Source organism: Aspergillus lentulus (assembly GCF_001445615.1).
Source record: "Aspergillus lentulus DNA, contig: Alt12, strain: IFM 54703, whole genome shotgun sequence".
NCBI lineage: Eukaryota > Fungi > Ascomycota > Eurotiomycetes > Eurotiales > Aspergillaceae > Aspergillus > Aspergillus lentulus.
Genome location: NW_028322115.1, coordinates 1,042,695 through 1,063,315, shown reverse-complemented (window position 1 = coordinate 1,063,315; position 20,621 = coordinate 1,042,695). Strand labels below are relative to the sequence as shown.

The 20,621-nt window shown below is 50.7% G+C and overlaps 9 protein-coding genes across 9 annotated transcripts; 3 read left to right on the top strand and 6 right to left on the bottom strand.

Annotated features, from left to right (window-relative positions):
* Positions 1-280: 280 nt before the first annotated feature.
* On the bottom strand, positions 281-1,575 carry ALT_6312 (scramblase family protein; the record flags this gene model as incomplete). The annotated part of the gene is made up of 2 exons (XM_033560337.2): positions 281-1,375; positions 1,435-1,575. The coding sequence occupies 2 exons, from the start codon at positions 1,573-1,575 to the stop codon at positions 281-283; spliced, it is 1,236 nt and encodes a 411-aa protein (XP_033416228.2).
* A 1,678-nt stretch (positions 1,576-3,253) lies between these two features.
* Positions 3,254-4,078, top strand: ALT_6311 (mitochondrial 54S ribosomal protein bL27m; the record flags this gene model as incomplete). The annotated part of the gene is made up of 1 exon (XM_033560339.2): positions 3,254-4,078. The coding sequence occupies one exon, from the start codon at positions 3,254-3,256 to the stop codon at positions 4,076-4,078; it is 825 nt and encodes a 274-aa protein (XP_033416230.2).
* Positions 4,079-4,491: 413 nt separating this feature from the next.
* ALT_6310 (chromatin-binding protein RAD9) lies at positions 4,492-8,901 on the bottom strand (the record flags this gene model as incomplete). Its single annotated transcript, XM_033560340.2, has 2 exons — positions 4,492-8,772; positions 8,842-8,901. The coding sequence occupies 2 exons, from the start codon at positions 8,899-8,901 to the stop codon at positions 4,492-4,494; spliced, it is 4,341 nt and encodes a 1,446-aa protein (XP_033416231.2).
* Positions 8,902-9,365: 464 nt separating this feature from the next.
* sen2 (tRNA splicing endonuclease subunit SEN2) lies at positions 9,366-10,814 on the bottom strand (the record flags this gene model as incomplete). The annotated part of the gene is made up of 1 exon (XM_033560341.2): positions 9,366-10,814. The coding sequence occupies one exon, from the start codon at positions 10,812-10,814 to the stop codon at positions 9,366-9,368; it is 1,449 nt and encodes a 482-aa protein (XP_033416232.2).
* A 744-nt stretch (positions 10,815-11,558) lies between these two features.
* On the top strand, positions 11,559-12,021 carry ALT_6308 (H/ACA ribonucleoprotein complex subunit NOP10; the record flags this gene model as incomplete). Its single annotated transcript, XM_033560342.1, has 5 exons — positions 11,559-11,570; positions 11,639-11,689; positions 11,751-11,812; positions 11,891-11,943; positions 11,999-12,021. The coding sequence occupies 5 exons, from the start codon at positions 11,559-11,561 to the stop codon at positions 12,019-12,021; spliced, it is 201 nt and encodes a 66-aa protein (XP_033416233.1).
* Positions 12,022-12,466: 445 nt separating this feature from the next.
* On the bottom strand, positions 12,467-13,854 carry ALT_6307 (rRNA-binding endoribonuclease; the record flags this gene model as incomplete). Its single annotated transcript, XM_033560343.2, has 2 exons — positions 12,467-12,982; positions 13,051-13,854. 2 exons carry the CDS (start codon positions 13,852-13,854, stop codon positions 12,467-12,469), a joined length of 1,320 nt encoding a protein of 439 aa, XP_033416234.2.
* Positions 13,855-14,559: 705 nt separating this feature from the next.
* ALT_6306 (M18 family aminopeptidase) lies at positions 14,560-16,122 on the bottom strand (the record flags this gene model as incomplete). Its single annotated transcript, XM_033560344.2, has 1 exon — positions 14,560-16,122. The coding sequence occupies one exon, from the start codon at positions 16,120-16,122 to the stop codon at positions 14,560-14,562; it is 1,563 nt and encodes a 520-aa protein (XP_033416235.2).
* A 555-nt stretch (positions 16,123-16,677) lies between these two features.
* On the bottom strand, positions 16,678-17,822 carry ALT_6305 (LysM peptidoglycan-binding domain-containing protein; the record flags this gene model as incomplete). Its single annotated transcript, XM_033560345.2, has 2 exons — positions 16,678-17,559; positions 17,625-17,822. The coding sequence occupies 2 exons, from the start codon at positions 17,820-17,822 to the stop codon at positions 16,678-16,680; spliced, it is 1,080 nt and encodes a 359-aa protein (XP_033416236.2).
* Positions 17,823-18,997: 1,175 nt separating this feature from the next.
* ALT_6304 (uncharacterized protein) lies at positions 18,998-20,395 on the top strand (the record flags this gene model as incomplete). Its single annotated transcript, XM_033560346.2, has 3 exons — positions 18,998-19,418; positions 19,502-20,134; positions 20,211-20,395. The coding sequence occupies 3 exons, from the start codon at positions 18,998-19,000 to the stop codon at positions 20,393-20,395; spliced, it is 1,239 nt and encodes a 412-aa protein (XP_033416237.1).
* Positions 20,396-20,621: the final 226 nt, after the last annotated feature.

Sequence of the window (20,621 nt, the reverse complement as noted above, 5' to 3'; positions counted from 1 at the left end):
TTTACTGTGGCTTTCCCCGAGGATCGGCCCGCAAGGACAGAAGACCGATCATAAAAGTTTAATATAAGGCGCTGATACTATAAGTAATGAAAGGACAAGCTTGGTAAGAATGGCTTGACAGTCTCACATTGAAATAATATCTACTTATAATACATTTTAATGTACATCGGGCGCTCAATAATCTATACGGAGAATGATTTCGAGAGTTCTCATTGTTCATGAGAACCAACAGAAATAAGCAGGTACAACATATGCCAGGGGTATAATCTTATCGCAATCATCAAAACCAGTCATTGTCCCCTTCTTCACCCTCATCATCTGGCTCCTCGATGTTCCAGGGATCCTCAGGCGCGCGAGCAAAAGGATCCTCTTGCTCCTCGGCCCATACATCCCCGTAGGGACCTGCTTGACCGGGAACCGATGATTGCTGGTCTGCCGAGTATGGCTGCTGCTCGGGCGGGGGAGGATGCTGTGGATTGCTTTCCCCTGCCATGCCTCTTGACAACGCATCGTAACCAGCCATCGCACCCGCACCAGCAGCTCCTGCAGCAGCACCTTCAGCAATTCCTCCAGCGGCGCCAGCCCTGCCAATGGTGCCCGCGGCCGCCTCACCTACAGCTCCAGCTTCGCCAGCAGCGGCACCACCGGCAGCAGCACCACCTGCAGCGGCCTCTCCGCCAATGCCGGGGAACCAGATGGGCATGAAACCAAAACGGCCAGCACCACTGTGGCGACTAAAGTAATCGAAGTCAATGCTAACCGCAGTGGCAAGCATTACTGCCCGTTGATCCAGCGTCATTCCAGTTGGCACGTTCGCTTGTGTGGTCAAATCCTCGGGACCAAGGGCCGCAGAATCCATGCGAAGAGCATAGACACCTGTGTCTGTGAACAATTCCCGCGCAAAGCCAACGAAATTCCGATTGACTGAACCAATGAGTCGGTTATCTGCCGAGCGTAGAGAGAAATCCCATGACAGGAAGGGCTCATCGACATAGGCGAATTGATGGTATTCCCCAACATCTTGACCGCTGTCACTTGTCTGAGTCAATTGCATCTGCTGCGAGTTTGATAACCCCGTTTGCGAAAGAGGTAATCTCTGAGTTCCCATCTCTGTGGCGCCAAGAGGGGAGTGATGATAGGTGAAAAGGTTGTATTTCCGCCGCAACGGCGCCCACTGCTGCTGTGCTTCTCCAATGACACGCATATCCTCTAATCCCAAAGGCGAGACGCGTGCATTTGAGCCCCCCGTAGCTTCGACAAGTGACCCCGAAGATGCAGTCTGGACTGCGGTTGAAGTTGAGAAGGCGTTTTTGGCAACATCAAGAGGGTCGTACACCCGAATGCGAGAGTTAATCCAAGAGAAGGGGCGGTGGAACTGAAAAGAGTTAGAAAATCCATTTCCGGTCTAATTTCACAGACGGATATAAGACATACTCGAAGCACCTCGTTTTCATGCCGATCAAACACATGCGTTACAAAACTCCGGTGTGTTCGAAACCACTGTCGCGCCATCATATTCGCCATGCCCTTCTCTTGTTCGGCCATGTACCCGATATGGTTTCCATTTGCATCCATGATGACGTATTTATTCGCTTGTTCGAATCCGCTGTGAATCGCTAGTTAGCTTTGACTTTGACATGACCTTTTCCCTGCGGTATATGAGGCTGCATACATCATCACATTCATCAACTCAAGCTGTCTTTGTATAACCAAACCGGAATTTGCCAATATCCCCATGGCTGGATGTGTCTCTTTGAGCACGCCATTGGGATCTTCTGGTATATGAACGGGAGAAAGTAAGGTGTTCTGGGCTGGGTCGTAGTTCGGAGTTGGCCTGTTCGGTTCCGCAGTTGTTTGTTCAAATTGTTGTGGGGAGAGTGCTCCTCTGTTATGTGCTACAGGCCTTAATCTCCGTGTCACATCTCGAGGAACTCGAGGGCTCCGACGTCCTCTTGTGAATGAGCTCGCGAAAGCACGGCCAGGCGCTGCCACCGACCCTGCGAGGGATGTTCGTAGTTTTGAGCTCCACATAAAGGTGGTCACTCGAGGGGTCTGAATGAATAGACTTCACGTATGTGGGTTTCTTGAGGGCTAAGTAGAGCTGTCTGTAACTTCCGCAAATGAAGACGAACACCTCTGGTAGTCTAGCTCTCGAGGTGGTGGAAGAAAATGTCGAGCTGTGGCGGAGCAAAGAGGAATGACGAACTTCCATTGTACTCTTGTACCGCACGGGATTAAGCGGAGATAAGAGGCCACGCAGAACAAACCAGAAAAGGTGCAAAGTAAACAAGTGTCATTGTTATACCCTTGAACCTGTCATGAATTCTACCAGGCCTGATCAGTCTGAGACGCATTCCAATTTTGTAGGGACACAATTTATTGTTCTCGCGAGACCGGATTGTGTCGCAGTAATCCGTACCGACCGAGCGCATCACAGTTCTACATCAGAGCGGTGAACCGAATCGCTGAGAACACTTGAATTGAGATTGAATATACCTACAGCACAAGTCTCGCTCAAAGATCAACTTTTCGCGTGCTGTTGATGCCCTACTCAATTCGTATGATTACAATAGACCTTTCCGAGCCAACTCAATCTTCCGCGCCGCCTCCCCAGGCTTGTAGCCTCCTTTCGAGATGCAGACAGCACTTCCTTTGCCCAATTCAACCTTATCTTCGACACTTGGATGCGCACATGGACAATGATGAGGAAAGTCAACGCATGCGAGGGTCCCCGGACAGAGGTATTTGTTGCAGTTGGCTGGTAGCGGCGCAATGAAGGCGTTAGCTATTTTGTCCACATCTTTTGATTGAGAGGCAAGATCCTGCGCGATAACTCACTTCCTTCCCATAGCTGTTGGTATCTTCCACTATCGCTGGCAGAATTTTGTGTGTTCTGTTGATGGTGTTCTTGATGACCACCAAACATGTGCTCGAAGAACTGGAATTGCGCCTGAGCGACGGAGGCCAGGAGGAGCAGAAGCCCAAGGCATCTAACCCAGCTAGAAAGCATGGTGTTCGTTACTGTATTATAAAGAAATAGTTGACCTATATGGAGAGGAAATGAAATATAAAAGATTCAGTAATTGATAGCTTAGTCGGCAACAAACCATCGTCCCTTGAAGCCAGCTGTCTCAGTGGCACGTGACTCGACGCCAAGATTGTTGGAAAAAGTCGCGGATTTCCAACTGTGATGAGCTTCCGCAGTCCTCGCCGGTTGGGCATTGGAGTGACACCACCTTCCGTGTAGACCACAATGTTACAACCCAGATTGTTAGCGCCCTTCCGGGCGCTCGAACGCACATTTGCTTCTTCCCTCCGCTCGTCGCAGGCGATACACCACCCGCCTCGATCTTCGCTACTCTTCCAACGAACCCCCATCTCCGCACCGTCTCCGATCTCCAAAATCCTTCTCCCTCTCTCTCATGTCCGTTACGCCTCTCACGCCACCCAGGGTACTGCCAATCGACACTCCCGTGATCCTGCTGGGAAGCGGCTCGGCGCGAAGAAAACCGGTGGTGAATATGTTGTCCCCGGCTGCATTATCTTCCGACAGCGCGGAACGAAGTGGTTCCCCGGCGAGAACTGTGCGATGGGCAGAGACCACACCATCTATGCCACAGAGGCTGGTTATGTGAGATATTACCTCGATCCGGAGCGGCATCCGGACCGGAAGTACATTGGTGTCTGCTTCGAGAAAGAAGGAAAGCTGCCCACACCGCGGAACGCCCCGACGAGACGGAAGTTGAACAGGATCGCTGTCCCTCGCATCCCTGATGGCCCCGAAGTCGTTGCTCAGTCAGATTTGGTCGCAACTATTGAAGAGGGCATGATGGTCTCCAGCGTGGAGGCCGCCAATGCCGCCACAGGCCCCCAGCTGCGTCCTGGATACATGTACCGTGAGGCGAACTGGCAGATTGGTCGCGCTGCTGAGAAGGCCGGCATCACCGCCAAGCCCTATAGGCGCAAGAACCGCTGGCTGGCCTGGAGAAAGAGGCAGGCTAGAGCCGATCGTGCTGCCCAGATGAAGAGCCTTAAGAGCAAGAAGAAGGCCGCGAAGAAGGGCAAGGGTGGCCGTTAGTTGATCGATAAGTTCTCTTATCTTCAGCAACATATTATCAGAGCTCTTTGTATGACTCATTTGCGGGGCTTTAAGGTGTTTCTTGTATTATAGATTGTCACATGGACCAAATTACCTAAGTGTCCGAGTCTTCGGTAGCAGACAGGATCAGAATTATAAACCTGGATTGTGTATGCTCTCTAATCTGGTTGTTCCAAAGAGCGAGAAGTAGATGCTGTGCCAAGAAACACGCGTTTGGAGAAGTATAGCAAAAAATGCAGGGGTATCTGTACAAGTCTAGAGCATTGGCGGCTCACTCCAACCATTAACCAAACAAAACTTCAACTTCCGATGCAGATGATGCACAAAACCCATGGCGACATAACAAGATAGGACGGCACGGAAAGGCCGTCAAGGAAGGAAAGAGGGAGACATCACTGCCCGAACAGCCTCCCGAGTATTAGACTCTGACAAACAAACTCATTGCCCACTATTCTGACATTGGTACTCAAGCCAATATCGCTGCCATCGATAGACTCAATCAACTCAGTTCTTTTGCGTTTCTTCGCACCTTTAAATGACTGAGACTTGAGTGTACCGGGCATTGAGGAACCCAGAATCGTGGCCTTTGCCGATGCCATCTCATCGCCGTCGACGTAGATCCAATCCCAGGTGCATCCAGTGCCTGCAGCAGCCTGTTGGTCCAGGCTTGCTCTCGCCGACTTGAGGTCAGGCACACGCTCAACTCTAGAAGCACCCAAGGCGTACGTGAGGAAAATGTATGCCTTTCTTCTTTCTTCATCTGACCGCCCACCGCGACCCATGACAAGCAACACAGACTGGTCCTTGAGTAAGTTGGGGCGAGCTGCAATAGTATCCGGTAGTCGCGCTGTTGTAGCCGGATACGGAGCCAAGAACCTCGATTTCGTTGCTCCATTGAGATATATAGATTCGCCCGAAGGGAGCAAATATATTTCCCAATCCAGGATTCGGTTTTGGGCAACGCAGTCCTCAATCCAGCGGTCTGATAGACAAGGTATATTCAAGGCCAGCGCCTGCATGTACTTCGGGCGGCGAGAATGCTTATCGGCAATGAGGCAAGCGAATCCCACTTCTTCAGCATTAGGTGCCAGACGGAACTGCCCATTGTCGCAGTTCGCACCTGACGCTGGTGATTTTGTCGGAGTCGTAAGCGGTGCGTGCGAAGGCAACTCAAAGAGCTCATTGAAGCCGTCCTTCAGGATGCTCCCATCATTGTCCTGGATCATCTTTGTGATACGAGATTTGGCTTCGTCATTATCACCGTAGGAGACAGCGAACACCATGCCCGCGAAAATACCGTTCAACAAGCGAATGCTTCGCGGTAGCCGTGAACCCGGAGATGCTGGCGTGGAATACCTGTCAGAAGGCGTTTGGAGCCTGCTTTCGGAATGCGTAGCTCCCGAACTATAGGTAAAAGCTCGATCTTTGAGCTGATTCCACAAGATCGTGTCCAAATAGATCCGCGATACGGGAACCTTGATGAGATTGTCAGGCCCCGTCAGCCCACCGGTCGGAAGGCTCTTGCGTTGTTTTGGTCCGAGTAACAAAGTAGTATAACCGTATACATCGGTGATCGGAAGGTCTCCGTCAGAGGCAGCCTTTGTGATGTCCTCAGCGCTAACCCTATCCTCAAAGCCGCGAATGATATGTGTCACTTTGGGGACATTGGGCATGTCAACCTTGACAGCATCACCGATTCTCAATTCCAGTCGTTTGACAGCGCCCATCGGCACTTCAAGGGGAACGCTATCTTCAAACTTGACCAAGACTCGCGACTGCGAGATGCCGGGTGGCTTGCCGACACAAGTTGCAGGGTAATATGCCCGTTTCTGGCCACTCCAGGGAGCAATGACTTGATTCAGCGCGATCGGAGAGGTATTTCCGTGAATCGAACTGGCTAGATCGGAGGCATCATTGCGCATTGGCTCTGGGGACTTATCCTTCATTTTCTCTCCTTTATCTTGTGGAATCTCAAGGCTTCCCTGACAGAGATCCTCTTTCTCCCCAGCATGCACATTCATATCCTCTGCCGGTTCCGATGGGCGAGGCCCTGAGCCCGCCTCAGCACGAGGGCGAGGAAGGGTTTTCAACCTTTCTTTCCGGGAAACGTGATATTGAGGAGTATCCTCCACCTCCCATACTGTCCCCATTCGCTTGGAAGATCTTGATCTTTTTAGGAAGCTCGATTCAGACTTGTCCAAAGACTCGTCAGTTTGCAAACTCTGTACCGTGGTCTTCTCGCCATTTTGAGATTGAGCACGCTGAGAAGTGATACGAGGCGTGAAAGGTAATATCGGATCAGATGCATATACGTTCTGCCCATTTCCACGTCGCTTTTTCCTCGGTGGGATCGGGGACGTAGAGACCACGGAACTAAATTCCTTATCATCGGCTGTGAGAATGCCAATGTCAACATCGACGAGAGCAGTTCCAGCCTGAGGCGAAGCATCGGCAGCTATCTCTGTTAGCGCCCTGCGCTGTCTCCCACTTGGACTCGAGAGTATTTTGGCAGTGCGGAAAGGTCGAATTGGGGTCGAACTCTCAGGGACAAGTGGCTGAGAGTGACTGACGCGCACTTGCTCAGTGGAATAAGTAGGGGGCAGGTCATCATCCTCTTGATCCATAGGGTCATTATCCGCATCCTCTGCCCAGCTCTGATTGTGTATTGTGTTTGGACTAGACTCGGGAACGCTCGTTGTTGGGATTATATCACCGAAGCCCCTCGGACGTTGGGGTACAGGTGTTTCAGCCACGCGAGACGGCATGGAGGAGGGCTTTTCACGAGGATCTACTCTTGCACTCTTGGGTTCGGTTCCCTTGGTCTTTCGGCCAACAGAATTGCTAGATCGCGTTGTCGCGACTTCCTGGGCTGAGGATGCGTCCCTTGGAAGCTGACAGGAGGAGTCGTGACAGCTCACTGAGCTTGACCGACTACGCATCGTTGCGCTGTTAAGATGGGCCGGGTGTAGCACTTGGTCTTGTTCACACTCCGGAGGAGGGGGAGACGAGCGCAATGCTAAAGGCCTTGTGGGGGATGAAATAACCCTATGCCGGTCTGAGGGATCACCATGGTATCGGACCCGGGAATGAGGCCGTTCGCTGTGATGCCACGGACTATTCGTGACAACCTTATCGTGGTGCCCATGGTCTTCTTGCCGAGGGGATTGTTGAGAATCTTTCACAACCATGGTTTCCGATATTGCTTTAGGCTCGTTTGCTTTTCGGTCAGGACTGCGAGACAGTTGAATATTTTCCTGGGCCAATGAATCATCATGTAGAGAGAGTGCCTGAGAAAGTCGGCCATGCGCAGAAGCTGTAATAGGAAGACAGTGTTCCGAATCATTATTACAGTTCTCCTTGTCCTCATCGGTGGAGAGACTGGGAGCCTGTTGAGTAGGTTGAGATCGTGCCAAGTCGCCACCATGTTCAGTTTCGGCTTCACTAATTGCACCCGATTGAAGTGCCGTATCAATTGTGTGAGTGTCAACACAAGAGGCAGGGCTTTTCAGCGCATCAGCCTGATCTCGTTGCTTCAACTTGCTGGATGGAGAAGTGGTTTCTTCGCCGGTTCGCCGTCGGCTTGACGCTCTTGCCGGGGCTGCCACTCCAGCAAACTGCGCCAAAGCTTCTTGATCGATCGTTCTCTGGCGAATGATACGCTCCACAAAACTAGGTTCCTTTTCAAACTCGCCGTCGCTCTGGTCCTCGGCATATATGTGCTCCGCGGATCGTGTCATCCTTTGTTGCAGGATTCTGTCACGTCTTGCCTGAGACTCTTTCATACTGATGTAGCCCATTGGTGTCTCCGAGCGGTCTTGCGGAAAGGTTGCGGCGAGCGCGTTCAGAGGAGAAGATAGCACTGTAGCTAGCGGATGATTTTGAATGGGAAGATTTGGAGAAGGTCGGTCGGACATGAGGTCGGGCTGCTGACCATAAACCAATGGAGACGACGGAGCCTGTGTTGCCTTGAACACCTGGCTCAGTGCCATGATCCCGCCGCTCGATTGAATGTCCGATGCAAGAGGATTCTTTGAAACACATGGGGTCTCGGAATTGGAAGGCTCGGGTTGGCCTAAATTGAAGGCTGTCGCTGGTGTGCTTGTCAAGAACCGCTGAGATTCAGGAAATAGGTTCGGTTGGTAGTGCATGGGCGATGATTCTCCTAATTTGGAGCTGTTTTGCTCTTCATTGTCCTCGGCATCGATGATATCGGGACATGTGTTCTCGAACCCAGACAACAAATCTACATGGCCACTGTCACCCTCGTGAAAAGTCATCATTGTGGCACGCTCCACAATATTGCTGTCGGACGCATTTCTAGCAGCATCCTTGTTTTGTCTGATCATATCGTCAAACACCGACTGCGAAACGACCTGAGTGTCTGAAGGGACACCGTCTGCGGAACCCATCTTCGCGGTATATCCAACGGGTAGAGGACTGACAGGGGCGTCTTTAGACCAGGACAACCGTTTCCGGCCATTCAAGGGTACAGCAGCATGCTCTTCTCGAGAAATCGACCTGGCCGGCGATTGTCGAACGACTTCGCGGTTAGTGGACGATGCATCAAAGTCCGAAGTTTGGTTATCTTCGCGATTCTTATCATCAGATATCCTAAGAGGAACACAATCGATCGTCTCCAATTCGTCCAGCAGGAGTTGGGACGGTGCAAGGTCCTTTTGAATGATGAAAGGTGTTAGTACGGACAAGGTCAGGAACGCCACTGAGTAGCTGTGTCAACTCACTAGCCCCAGCGCGACGCGTTGCAGCTGTACAATGTCGATGCTGTCGTCTTGTGTCTCCATGATTTATTCCCTCCATAAGACCTTAGAATGCTAGACAATAATCATTATTGTGCCTATCGGGTTATAAAATCCTATATAAACGTGCAATCAGCATTTATCATCCTTACTTCATGGACCGAACCAGAGAAACGCGAAACGCGAAAACCACGTGACTGTCGAAGTAATATTACCGATTTAGGAATAGAACGTATTTACAACAGATGTTCCACTGAAGAGTTACTACATCGTGAATCCAGGCTACACAAGGATCTTGTGATTCGCCAAAATTGAGTGCCTATGTAAAGATAGTTCTGATTGAAACCAAATTACCGGTCCAGTGTCGACAAGGCGCTTCCCTTCTCCTCTCACAATACTGTTACAGTAGGTCACTTCGCCAACCGAAGAGCAGCGCCCTTCGCCGACTGAAAGCCTAACAGGCTATCTATGATGTAGCAAATGATATAGAGGCAGTATCGGAGGCGACGTTAGTCTCGTGTGCGATTAGGAACCCACCGCCTGATTAGCATTTCCCGCACCCTGTATCGAGAAAGGAGAACCCCGATGTCCTCTGAGTGATCTTTCGAATCATGAGATCGTGGCGGTGGAACTTCCACGTAGCATACCACCAAGCTCTTCTTGACTTGCGCCTGGACTCTATTCACGCAATGCAGCCACCACCAACTTCGTGCCTGTCTCGTGGCACAAGAAGATCTCCTCTCTGGCGTTTCAGACCAGTAGGAGTGCTCATAGGCAGGAATAACTACAACCGCAAACTCAGCGTGGGAGAACACGGGGCCGCGGTTGTACAGAAGATAATCCACTCCAAATTTGACCCCAGAACGCACGACCCAGCCCAGGGATCGAAAGTGATGGTAGACAATGTAAGATATCATAAAAGGATCGTCTGGTTGCAGATCTGTGGATGAATCACGTGGAGGGTAGTATGAGTTGTGACAGAATAAAGAGAGTAGAGATGTAGGAGGAATAATGGTCTTCTGCTGATGGTCGTAGACATGAAGAACCCCAAGCCCATATGCAAGGAAAAATGCCTCTTCGTTTGATAACTGTAAGTGCTCCTCGTTTTTCAGGCAAAGCTCTTCCTGTGATGTCTCCTGAGCCTCTGTAGCGGGCTCGGGAAGGCGTAGAATTGCCGAATCTGACGCAAATTCTTTCTCTTGTACAACAGGTGAAAAGCGAACGGCCTTGCTGGGAGACTCTTGCCCGGGAGACGAGGAGGCAGTGCCGTTGTTCCCCTGCTCCTTGGAACGCTGTGCCTCGAGCATTCTGGCTTCTCTTGCTTTCCGAAGAGAGAATTTTTCGAGTGTAACGGCTGTGCCACCAGGAGCACCGTCTGTGAGTAGGGTCGCCGTCGTCTGGTCGACGGGAGTAGCACCACTCTCACGTGCCGCAGCTTCGGCCTTCAATCTCTGCTCAATTGCTACCTTCTCCATTCTCGCTCTCTCGAGTTTCAGTTCACGTCGTTCTGTTCTACGCTGCCGTGTGAGTTCCTCGTTGGTCTGGCCTCCGAGTAATCCCCTCCGTTTCTTCTCGCGTTCCAGCCAACTAGGCTGACTTCGGCTTAAAGTGCCCTTTCCAAAGAACCCCATCTCCCACAAGGCTTGAATGGCCTTTTCATCCGTGACATGGACGGAGGACGTCGCAGAATCGAAGTAGGCGGCATAGATTTCTCGGTGAGGTGGAGAGATAAAATAAGTGAGGTAAGACAGCACCACGCCAATGAGAGACAGAGGATTGTGAGGAATGAGAGGTGGTAGAGGATGAACATCGAGGGGAAGAGGAAACCGGTGGATGTGCTTGTAGTTAGGCTTCGGAGGCCTGGAGCGATGAACTGGGCGAGCATTGTGTGGCATGGATTTGGTGGGAGATCCAGCGAGCTCAGCAGGTGAACTGGGGATTGATGTGGAAGAGGCCATGATGAACGGAAATTTTGATTCAATTATGACTATCAATTAAGATTTCTATCTACAAAGCGAAGAGTCAGCTCGAAGCTTTCTATCGCATATTCTCTTCGCCAACTCAAAGCAGGTGAAACAAAGTTCTTCTCCTCAGATACCGTTGTAGTCAAATACAAGCATTCACTGACAACAGCTAGAAATCAAAGTGCCATTGCCTAAGCTTGAAATGGTGTCATCACCGGAGAGAACAGATATACAACCCCTTCTAGTGCTGACCCGAGTAGTTATTGCTTACCAGAAAAGAGGATTTTCTGGACACCTAGTGTTGTGGGAGGGCAACGTAGATATCATGAGGCTTTCGCCAAAAGTCTTGCAGCTAACCCAAGGGCTCCATCAACATCATGTTGGAATCCGAGTATGAGCAATGATCATCATCATATTATCGTTGCCATTTGGATGTGTGTTGAGCTTGATGTTGGGAAGAGGAAAAATAAAAAATTCGGTTCGGCGTCGACGCAATTAAAAGCGCACCCGAATGACTAAGCAAGCTCTCATTGGCCTGAGTTCCATACTCTCCGACAAAAAAAAATCCTCCACTTTTATCAATTCGAATTATCACGAGGGGAATACAGTCGAGACAGCTATCGATCGGAACCGCTTTCTAGCCTTATTCAATAATCCAAATTCAAGTGAGTTTGACTCTTCTCGCCCCTGCCGCAATTTTCTTTCCTATTGTCTCTAAGTGACTGACTGTGCAACAGGATGCATCTTATGGTACGTTACAACGGACATCCGTCTCATCGCGCAGAGGATGAACTTTTCTGATACGGGTCGTTTGCTAGTATGTTCTCGACAAGGATGGCAAGAGGGTGTACACCCTCAAGAAGGTCCTGGTGAGTGATTCTTTACCATTAGGTGTGTACGACTTACGCTAACCACGAATTCGAATGACAGAACGGCGAAGTCACCAAGTCTGCCCATCCTGCCCGGTTTTCGCCAGATGACAAGTACTCCAGGTGAGTCATGAGTCATAGATCGATACCTGCGGTGTAAAAGGAAAGGGATTGGGCTAATCTTATAACTCCAATGAACAGACACCGTGTCACCCTCAAGCGGAGATATGGCCTCCTGCTGACCCAGCAGCCTGGTACGATTCTCTCTTTAAATTGCCATCGTCTTCGAGAAACTGACAAATTCAACAGAGAAGACGAACGCGGCGCTGTGATAAGGGACGAATAGTAGCAATCTGAGCTGGTATACAAAGGGTGTTTTCGAGTCATTTATGGGCGAATGGTGTTATTGTGCGATCTTTGAGGACTGAAAATGTCGTTTACTTCTTGCTCTTTTGGATAGACACTGCTCATACGAAGCGATGTCATCGTCGGACAATATGTGCCGCCAAAGAGTACGCACATTTTGCTTGATGAAACTAGTCTATATGTTCATTCCGTCGTAGATGTCCCTGAAGCTCTATAAACATGTGGAAGGAAAAAGTACAACCAAAATCATAATCACTTTTTGCATGCCAACCAACGATACCGCCGATGACCAGCCAAAGGGCAGAACACGCGTAAAGACAGAAGGAAATCCGTTAAATCTTGTCCAGATCCCAATCTCACCAGAGATGCATAGCTACTATATATGGGATGGCAAGGAAGCTGCGAAAACAATTATCGCCGCCTTGCGTTGACATTCCTTCCAGCGCCGACTTTAGGTCTACCACCATGCTTGCTTCGTTCGCCAGTCAGGATTCCCGGTAAGTAATCCTCATCCATCAAGTCTCGCTCCTTGCGGAGTCTTCGACTCTCCTCCACCGATGCTCTAACGTATTCCTTCTGGTCTTCAGCAAGAATGAGTTCTGTTCCCCATCCATCCTTTCCGCCGCCGCCTTTCCACTTTCCACTAGAGCTGCCGTGGGTGGGCTTGGGAATGCTGTATCGGTTGCCTCTATTGTTCCATTGCATATTCTTCTTCAGATGCATCTTGAATTGTCCGTTTGCATCTGTGGTGCAAGATACACGAGTGAGGGTATCTTTACCGCAGCGCGGGCAGAACTGCTTGGTCATATCTTTTGTGGTGAAAAAACAACCGTGGCAGCGTTTGATGAAGGACTTGAGATGGCGGATCCTCTGAAGGGTAGTTGTAGACAGCAAATTGAGGTTCATCTGAAGCAGAACATTTTGGCACTATATGATGACGATCAGTTTGGTTCCAATGCAATGTCTAAACATATATAAAAGGTCTCCGAACTTACCGCAAAATCAGTGGTCATGGTTGCGACCTGCATAATCTTTGGCTCGGGTGCTGCAGACGCAGAGATCGACTCATCAAGGGCCTGTCGCTTCTTCAGATTGGAAGGCGTAATCCAGCCACCATCAGAATCAGAGCCATCATCGTCCCCGCCTTCGGGTTCAGCGTCGGCGCCTCCTTCACCGTCGTCGGCTTGTGCGGTCTCTGGAGTCTCTACGTCTTCTGTAGATTGGGCTGGTTCCTCAGTGGCACCGGCACCGTTTTCAAGCGTAGTCTTGCTCAAATCCTCCGCAACTTCGTCAACCTCTGGCACCTTCGAAGTCTCTGTCGTCTCTGCCGCATCGGCTGTCTCTGTTGTCTCTGTTGTTTCCGCCGTGTTTGCCTGTTCGGGCTCTTCCACTTTCTTTTCCTCCTTCACCGGCGGCTTGCCGTTTACCTGTTTCTGGCCAGGGGTACTTCTCAGTCTCCAGTCACCGCCATTTCTCTCACACTCGACTTCATATGCGAGCGCCAGAACCTCGATATCGGTTTTACTGAGCACGGCTCTATCACCAGTTTTTCGAGCGAATTCGCTGATCACGCTGACACTCTTCGGCGAGGGTGTTCGCTGTTTGAGGAAGGGCAAGTAAAGTGTCTCGACTCGCAAACGAGCATCAGGATCGCGGATTTCACGGACGACGGACGGAGTAATGAGGAGTTCCTCGCATTGTGTGAGCAGCGTGGAAAGAGGCGGGGTATTCTTTAAGATGGGACCGGCATCAAGAATGATCGTGTGGACCGGCTTAGTGGGGGTTGATGAGTCTGCCATAGTTCTTGAATATAGACGGCAGAATCAAAGAGGAATTAAATACTGGCAGGTGCACAGATAGGAGCAGATTGACGATTGGTGAAGGTTGCGAATCTTTCTGCTGGTGTCGCTGGAATTTTTGGTTGGTCTGTGCGTTATACTTATCTTAGCGCGTCTTATCAGTTTGTCAACTGGCAAAGTACTTCCGTAGGCGCTCTCCGTTCAACGACCCCCAATAACGATATTGAACTGATTCTACGAGACTTTCGCATTGAAGAAAATTTGGTATATTGCCACACACTGTGGTGAGGTGATAAGGTTCACAGCGAACGATAAGTGCGCATCGTCATGCGCTAAAGTCTTACTCTTGCTACTACACCGAAAGAACGAAATTAGCTGCAGACCGCAGTTGAATATGTCTTGGTCTGCGCCAAGTAAGCACATTGGCACACGAAGTCTACCTTATAGCAACCAGCCAGAGCATGTGACGAAGGACGGATGAAAGGTAAAAGACAACGGTCATGAGCATAGAGACAAACAACAAGGAACCAGGCGATGGATATCGGGTTATTGGTCGACGACAAGCCCAACACAAACCACCGAGAAAAACATAGCCAGAAAAGAATCTACCTCTTAAAGGGAAGAACTGTCGTCTATACGTAAGATGACTCGACCGAACAGACGTGTCTATATCCCAATGGAAAGCCTCGCTGAAAAAACAAAGATCTAAAAGTCGGCAAACTCCTTGTCGACTTCCTCAAAGTGGTCAAAGAAGCCCTTGAACAGTTTAACGCCCAGGCCAGGATCCAAGCTACCTGTTGTGGCGCGAATGCTATGCATACTCAGTTGCGGGATTCCTACGTCAATAGCCCTCATGCCGATGCGAGCGCTGGTCATGGGTCCGATGGTTCCTCCGCTGCGAGAATCGTTGCGGATTTGGAATACCTGCAATGTAGAATCGCATCGGGCGGCAACCCGCTTGATGAAGCCGTAACTGACACTATCAGTCGTCATGTGGCCATTCGAATCGGCGGAGACGGCCACGCCGACGTTGAGGCGCGGGGCATGGTTCTCCAAGTACACGTTCAGAAAGTTAGGATTAACGGCGTGAATGACATCTGAGGAAACGAAGAAGCTGTTGGCCACTGTCTGGGAGAGAAGATTCGGTCCGTAATTGGACGATGCAAAGGCTTCCGTGATGCGTTCAATGACGCTGCTCATAAAGTTGGATCTGGCACCCTGGCGCAACAAGCTGCCTATCTCCTCATCGTCAAACATGCCAACCATTTTGATTGACCCCGTCGATGTGTCATCTGGAGAAGCTAGCAGCGCCTGCTGAGCGGCGTAGCAGCATAATTTGTCGTCGATGCGACCAGCGAAGATAAGGTCCTTCTCTAAGCCACCAAGGCGAGCTGGCTGACTGTCATAGAGCTCCAGCTCCCAGCTCAGGATTGTATCATAATCTGTGATCCCCAGCTCCTTTGAGATGATCTTGACCAGTCTCTCTGGCTGGGTTGCCGCAAACGACCCGGGCTTGATACCACTACTCGAGTGGGCCGTAGGTGACCCTTGCTGCTGAAAGAGATCAGAGTTGTCGATACCAACTATAGGGACCATCTGTGTCTCCTTGTTAAAGGGCCCTTGCGAAGGAGCGCCAAAATGAGGAGCCAGAGTAGGAATCCGAGCAATTGGCCAGTCCAACTTGACCAGTTTTGACTCTACCTTCCCGGAAGTGGGGTCCCGGACCAAGACACGACCGCCGATTGACAGGTCGCGATCCCACCATGTCTCATTGAGGCCGCCCGCATATGGCGCAACACCCAGCTGAACGAATCCAGCCTTGGTGGGAAGCTTAGAGACAGGCTTCAATCTAGCGGTCAAGGCATCGATGTGGCCTGCCACAATAGCCAAGCCATTCCCACTCTGGTAATCCTTTCCCACAGAGAATGCAATAAAGGCACTACCATTCCGGGTGCAATAGTACTTCCCACCACGTTGTAGCTTCGACGTCCAGGACTCACGCTCAGGTAGGCGCTTGTAACCTTTGCTTTCGAGTTCCTTTGTGAAACCGTCGACCGCGTGGAAGATGGTGGGATGCGCAGTCATAAAGTCACAGTAAGGCTGGGCATAATCTGCAGGAGAAAACGAGGTTGTGGTGGTGGTGGTCGTCGTCGTCGTCTGAGAAGGTGCTGTGCTGGGAGCGTACACAGGCGTTGGATCGGGGAGCTGGCCTGACAGGCGATAGGCCATGTTCGAGTCACGAAGATCAAAGACGCTCTTCTTTGTCATTATGGCCTGCAATAACAGATAGGCAGAGATTTACTAGACCGCTAAACGACGTATTGTAATTGAAAGAGTTCAATTGGGGGGAAAGAAGGAGCAGCAAGGAGGATGTTGACAGCCAGTTGGAGAAGGTCGGCGTGACTCCGCTTATCGGTGACAAGGCGGGTCAGCTGATTGTTGATAAGCCTGATAAGGAAAAGGGTGCCTGAAGGCTGGGGCTACCCCCATAGCCCCATACCCCAACATCACATCACTCGCGAGTCAAGAGCCACATTCGATTCTAGATGGTACAGGCTTTTTCCAGTTGTCTTCGGCGAAGGTGATTGAATTACTGTAGTGTTGCTGGGACTGTATCTCTTGACCAGAACTATTGCTGCGGTGAAATTACATGTATAGTTTCGTGAGACGCCTTTGTTGTTGGAGTCACCAGAACCACTACTCTGTTTTCTAAGACAAGGGTTGTTTTAACTCAGGACTGTAGATTGCTTCCATACCATCATCATACCGGTATCAAACATTCAAACTCATAAGCCATATACAGGAAAGCTCAAGCCATGTCCACTAGATACCAACGCAAACATAGTAATTAGGCCAAAGGCCAGCACAAGTGTTCCCCACGGCGGGATTCCAGGCGTAAAAGTCATTCAGCGCGATCCCGGCTGCCGCAGCAATATCATAACAGCCATCTCCACTCACAACAAGATAGAACTTCTTGCAGTTGCTTACCATGCCTGACTGAGTTGGTGTTGGAGTGGCAACCCCGTTGCCAGAGGTCGTTGTAGTAGTAGTAGTCTTAGTCGTAGTGGTACCTGCGCCGCCGAGGACGCCCACACAGACGTAGTAATTAGGCCAAAGACCAGCACAGCTGCTCCCCACGGCGGGATTCCAGGCATAGAAGTCACTCAGCGCGACCCCCGCTGCGGCGGCAATGTCATAACAGCCATCTCCACTAACAACCAGGTAGAACTTGTTGCAACTAGTCACCATGCCTGTCTGGATGGGTGTAGGGGTGGTAACCCCGTTTCCTGCTGTGGTTGTGGTGCCTGTAGACGTAGTAGACGTAGTAGTGGTAAGAGTAGTAGTCGTCGTGCCACCTGATATCACACCCACGCAGACATAATAGTCGGGCCAGAGGCCCCCGCAGGAGCTCCCAACTGCGGGATTCCAGGCGTAAAAGTTGTCTAGAGATATTCCCTGGGCAGCTGCAATGTCGTAGCAGGAGTCACCACTGACAACCAGATAGAACTTGTTGCAGCTGCTCACCATGCCGGTCTGCGTGGGAGTCGGTGTGGTGATACCGTTCCCGGCTGAGCTGGTTGTGGAACGTGTCGTAGTCGTGGGCGCCGTCCATGTTGGACTTTGGGTGATATAATTGACCTGCACGCAGTAGTAGAGGCCGGTGATCAGGGTGCAGCCGTCACCAAGCTGACTGACGCTAGGGTTCTACTCCGAGTCAGTACACATGTAGGTAAGAGAGGGTACAGCTGGGCAGCTGGGCACTTGCTCACCCATTCCTCGAATTCGGCCGCAGTCATGCCATAAAAGCGGTGGATTATGTCGCATGTCAGGCCGTATGAGGCCTGCACCCATGCACTACAAGCCGACGCTGCCCCTGGCGCAGGTGTTCCTGGAGGAGTCACCAGATAGGCGTCGACCAGGCAAAGAGCCAGCGCGGAGGCAAGAAATCGGAGAGGTTTCATCATCATTCTGGTCGGGACTCAGGGATATGTGATAGCTGACGAGTATTGAAGCATGAAGAGAGTAGGATGGGAAGCGAGGTGGTCAAGAAAACAGTAACAGCCGCTGCTTTCAAGTCTGCAACCTCCTCGCATTATTGGCATCAGCCCCGGCTTTCTCCGTTAGCACATCACCAGGTGTGTAAACCGTGTGATTCAAATTAATCCCTCAGATATAGGCTATAAACTAGGAACAGGGTGATTCTAAGCCGGACTGTGGCCGCTCTTGGAATGATTTCCAAGTCCCGACTTGTATAGTCCATAATACCATCACCTTTGCAGATACTGTAAGCTGATTGGGTAGAGACCAAATTTCAATGTATAAATTTGATCATATGAAGAACATCAGCCCCATGCATCATGTCAGCAGCCTAGCCAAGCCCCTTTCGGGTAATATACTAGGTGGTTGACAAGATCCACTATCAGGCACTCCATGCATTAGCCGCACCGTGCTCATCTCCGCAAAGGACGCCATGTAACATTGCCAGAATCTCACTCCTCCGCGGAGTACTCCGTACATCCTTCAGCGTCCCTAGCTTTATCATTTGCCAAGCTGATTCGCCAAGCCAGGCTCATTTTACAAGAGTCTGATCGTGAGCCTAAGCACTAGGGTGACTGAGCTTAGTCCAAAGTGGTCTTTGTCAATCAAAGTCTTCTAGTCATGCATGATGCCCACTCGGCCCCTCTGCAACGTGCAGATACGGGTGGTCTTCCCGGCAGGGCGTCCCTAGCCGTACGGTACATCCTGTATCAACTGTATGTATACCTTAGTATCGATTGTTTGTATCTACTGCTTACAAGGATCGAGCAGGGAGTGGGACTGTTCTGGTTAAGGGGTTACATTCAGTCATGGCTAGGAGAGTGAACTTCGGCAAAATGAACATTGGCAGATGCTCTACCCGTGAGACGAGTCATGGTTAGACTTAGACACTTGGCTATGGAAATGATCCCGGCTGCCAAACTGCTCACTGCTCACTGCCAGCCAAGTCTCTGCTTGTGGTCTGTGGTCTTGTTAAGACTCGCGGATTGACACTATCCGCGCTCCCAGATCGATACTCATCCAAGGTCCTTCAACGCCCTTTTTCGACTGTTCCCTTCTATCTTGGTGATAATCTCCTGTATCTAGCAGTCCCTCTCAGCTCAACATGCGGTGGTCTCTTGCAGGGCTGCTGCCGTCGCTCTGCCTTGTCGTCCTCACCAATGCCTCCCCACTGGGTCATGAGAGCGCCTACGATATTGAGGGAGCTGACTCCCTCAACACTCTCGTTCGCAGAGTTCGAACCGGTCCAGGTGGTGGCACAGTCACCACCCCAAAGAAAACGACAGATCTCTTTCTGCTAGATAACGGCCCGGGAGGTTGCACTAGCAAAGAGGCAACCCTCGATAACTGGTTGACAGAAGTCTTTCTCCTCCACGACGCGATCAAGACGGCGTACGCAAGCATCCAAGGAGATAGGTCTTGGATGCTGATGTGGTACACCTGGTTCGGAGTCCAGCTTAATATGCAGACCGGAGGTGTGGACGTGAGTAACGCAGCCAACAAGCAGCTATGGGAGACGATTGGAGGTACCTATCTTTGTTCACTCATGTTTCTCTCGACACACTACGTACAGTGTGCTCTTGGATACCCAAGGTTAATTTTGATATAGACCACATCTCACGCGTTACCAAATTCCTTGCCGGAGCTGGCCTGGCCAACCCCCAGGTGGCAGGAGAAAACCCTCGCCTGTTCTGTGGGCCCGAGGCAGGCGAACATCAGCCCTGGTCTGAATCGGTCGTCAAGGATCATAATGGCCAAGATGTGGTCACCGAGAGAGATCCCGAGACTCAGCAGCCGACCGAGTACTTGAAGCTTGGAACGGCGTTTCTGAACACAGTCCAGGACCCAAACGCCAATGCCTTCTGGTTCAGCGCGTTTAACGGCTACGACATTGACTTCAAGGGCGAAACATCCCTATGCCCCGAGAATCCTAAAGATGGGAAGCGCCGGTTCGCCAAAACTGCCCGACCAGCATCGTCGTGGCCACCAATATTCTCGGACGGCGCAGACTTTACCTTTGGCAGAGCCAACAGACACATCTTGTTTTGCCCCACGTCCTTTTCTCCACCTACCGGATTCCATTCCTACCCGTCACTGACCAAGGCCGTCGAGGAGGACAATTATCCCACAGCTGGATTGAAGGACCCAGACGAGTCTCTGGACAAAATGATGCCCGTTAGCTCTACGATGTACCACGAGCTCTACCATCTGACCGATAATGATAACACAAAGGATCAGGCCTGTACGTATTTGACCCTTCTCCGCGGTTACTTTCTTTTCTTCAATTCACTTTCGACTAACCGCTTGTTGGACTGTAGACAACCTGAATGAGATCATACGCAACGCTAGGGATCCATCAAAAAGAGAAGGCAACTCCCACAACCCAGAGACATACACCCTTTTCGCCACGGCGGCGTATCTGTACCTCAATGCACCCCAAGGCGACGAACCCTGCTTGTACATCAGTGGTTTCCCGAAAAAGGCTTCTAAACCTTTTGAGTGATAATAGCAGAGGGAATCAAGGGTACCCGGCGTGGGGGGTATGAAGTGTTGGATAGGTCGGGCCGCTCGGGCGTATGACTTCAACAGGTCGCTTGGGCAATGTAACCATGTCAGAAATTAGGAGCGTTATATTCTCTTCAAGTCAGCTGAACATTCCGAGGGAATAAGAATTATAGTGTCTCTTTGACTGATTTTGCAACACACCGTAGCACAATGTCCCTGGTTCC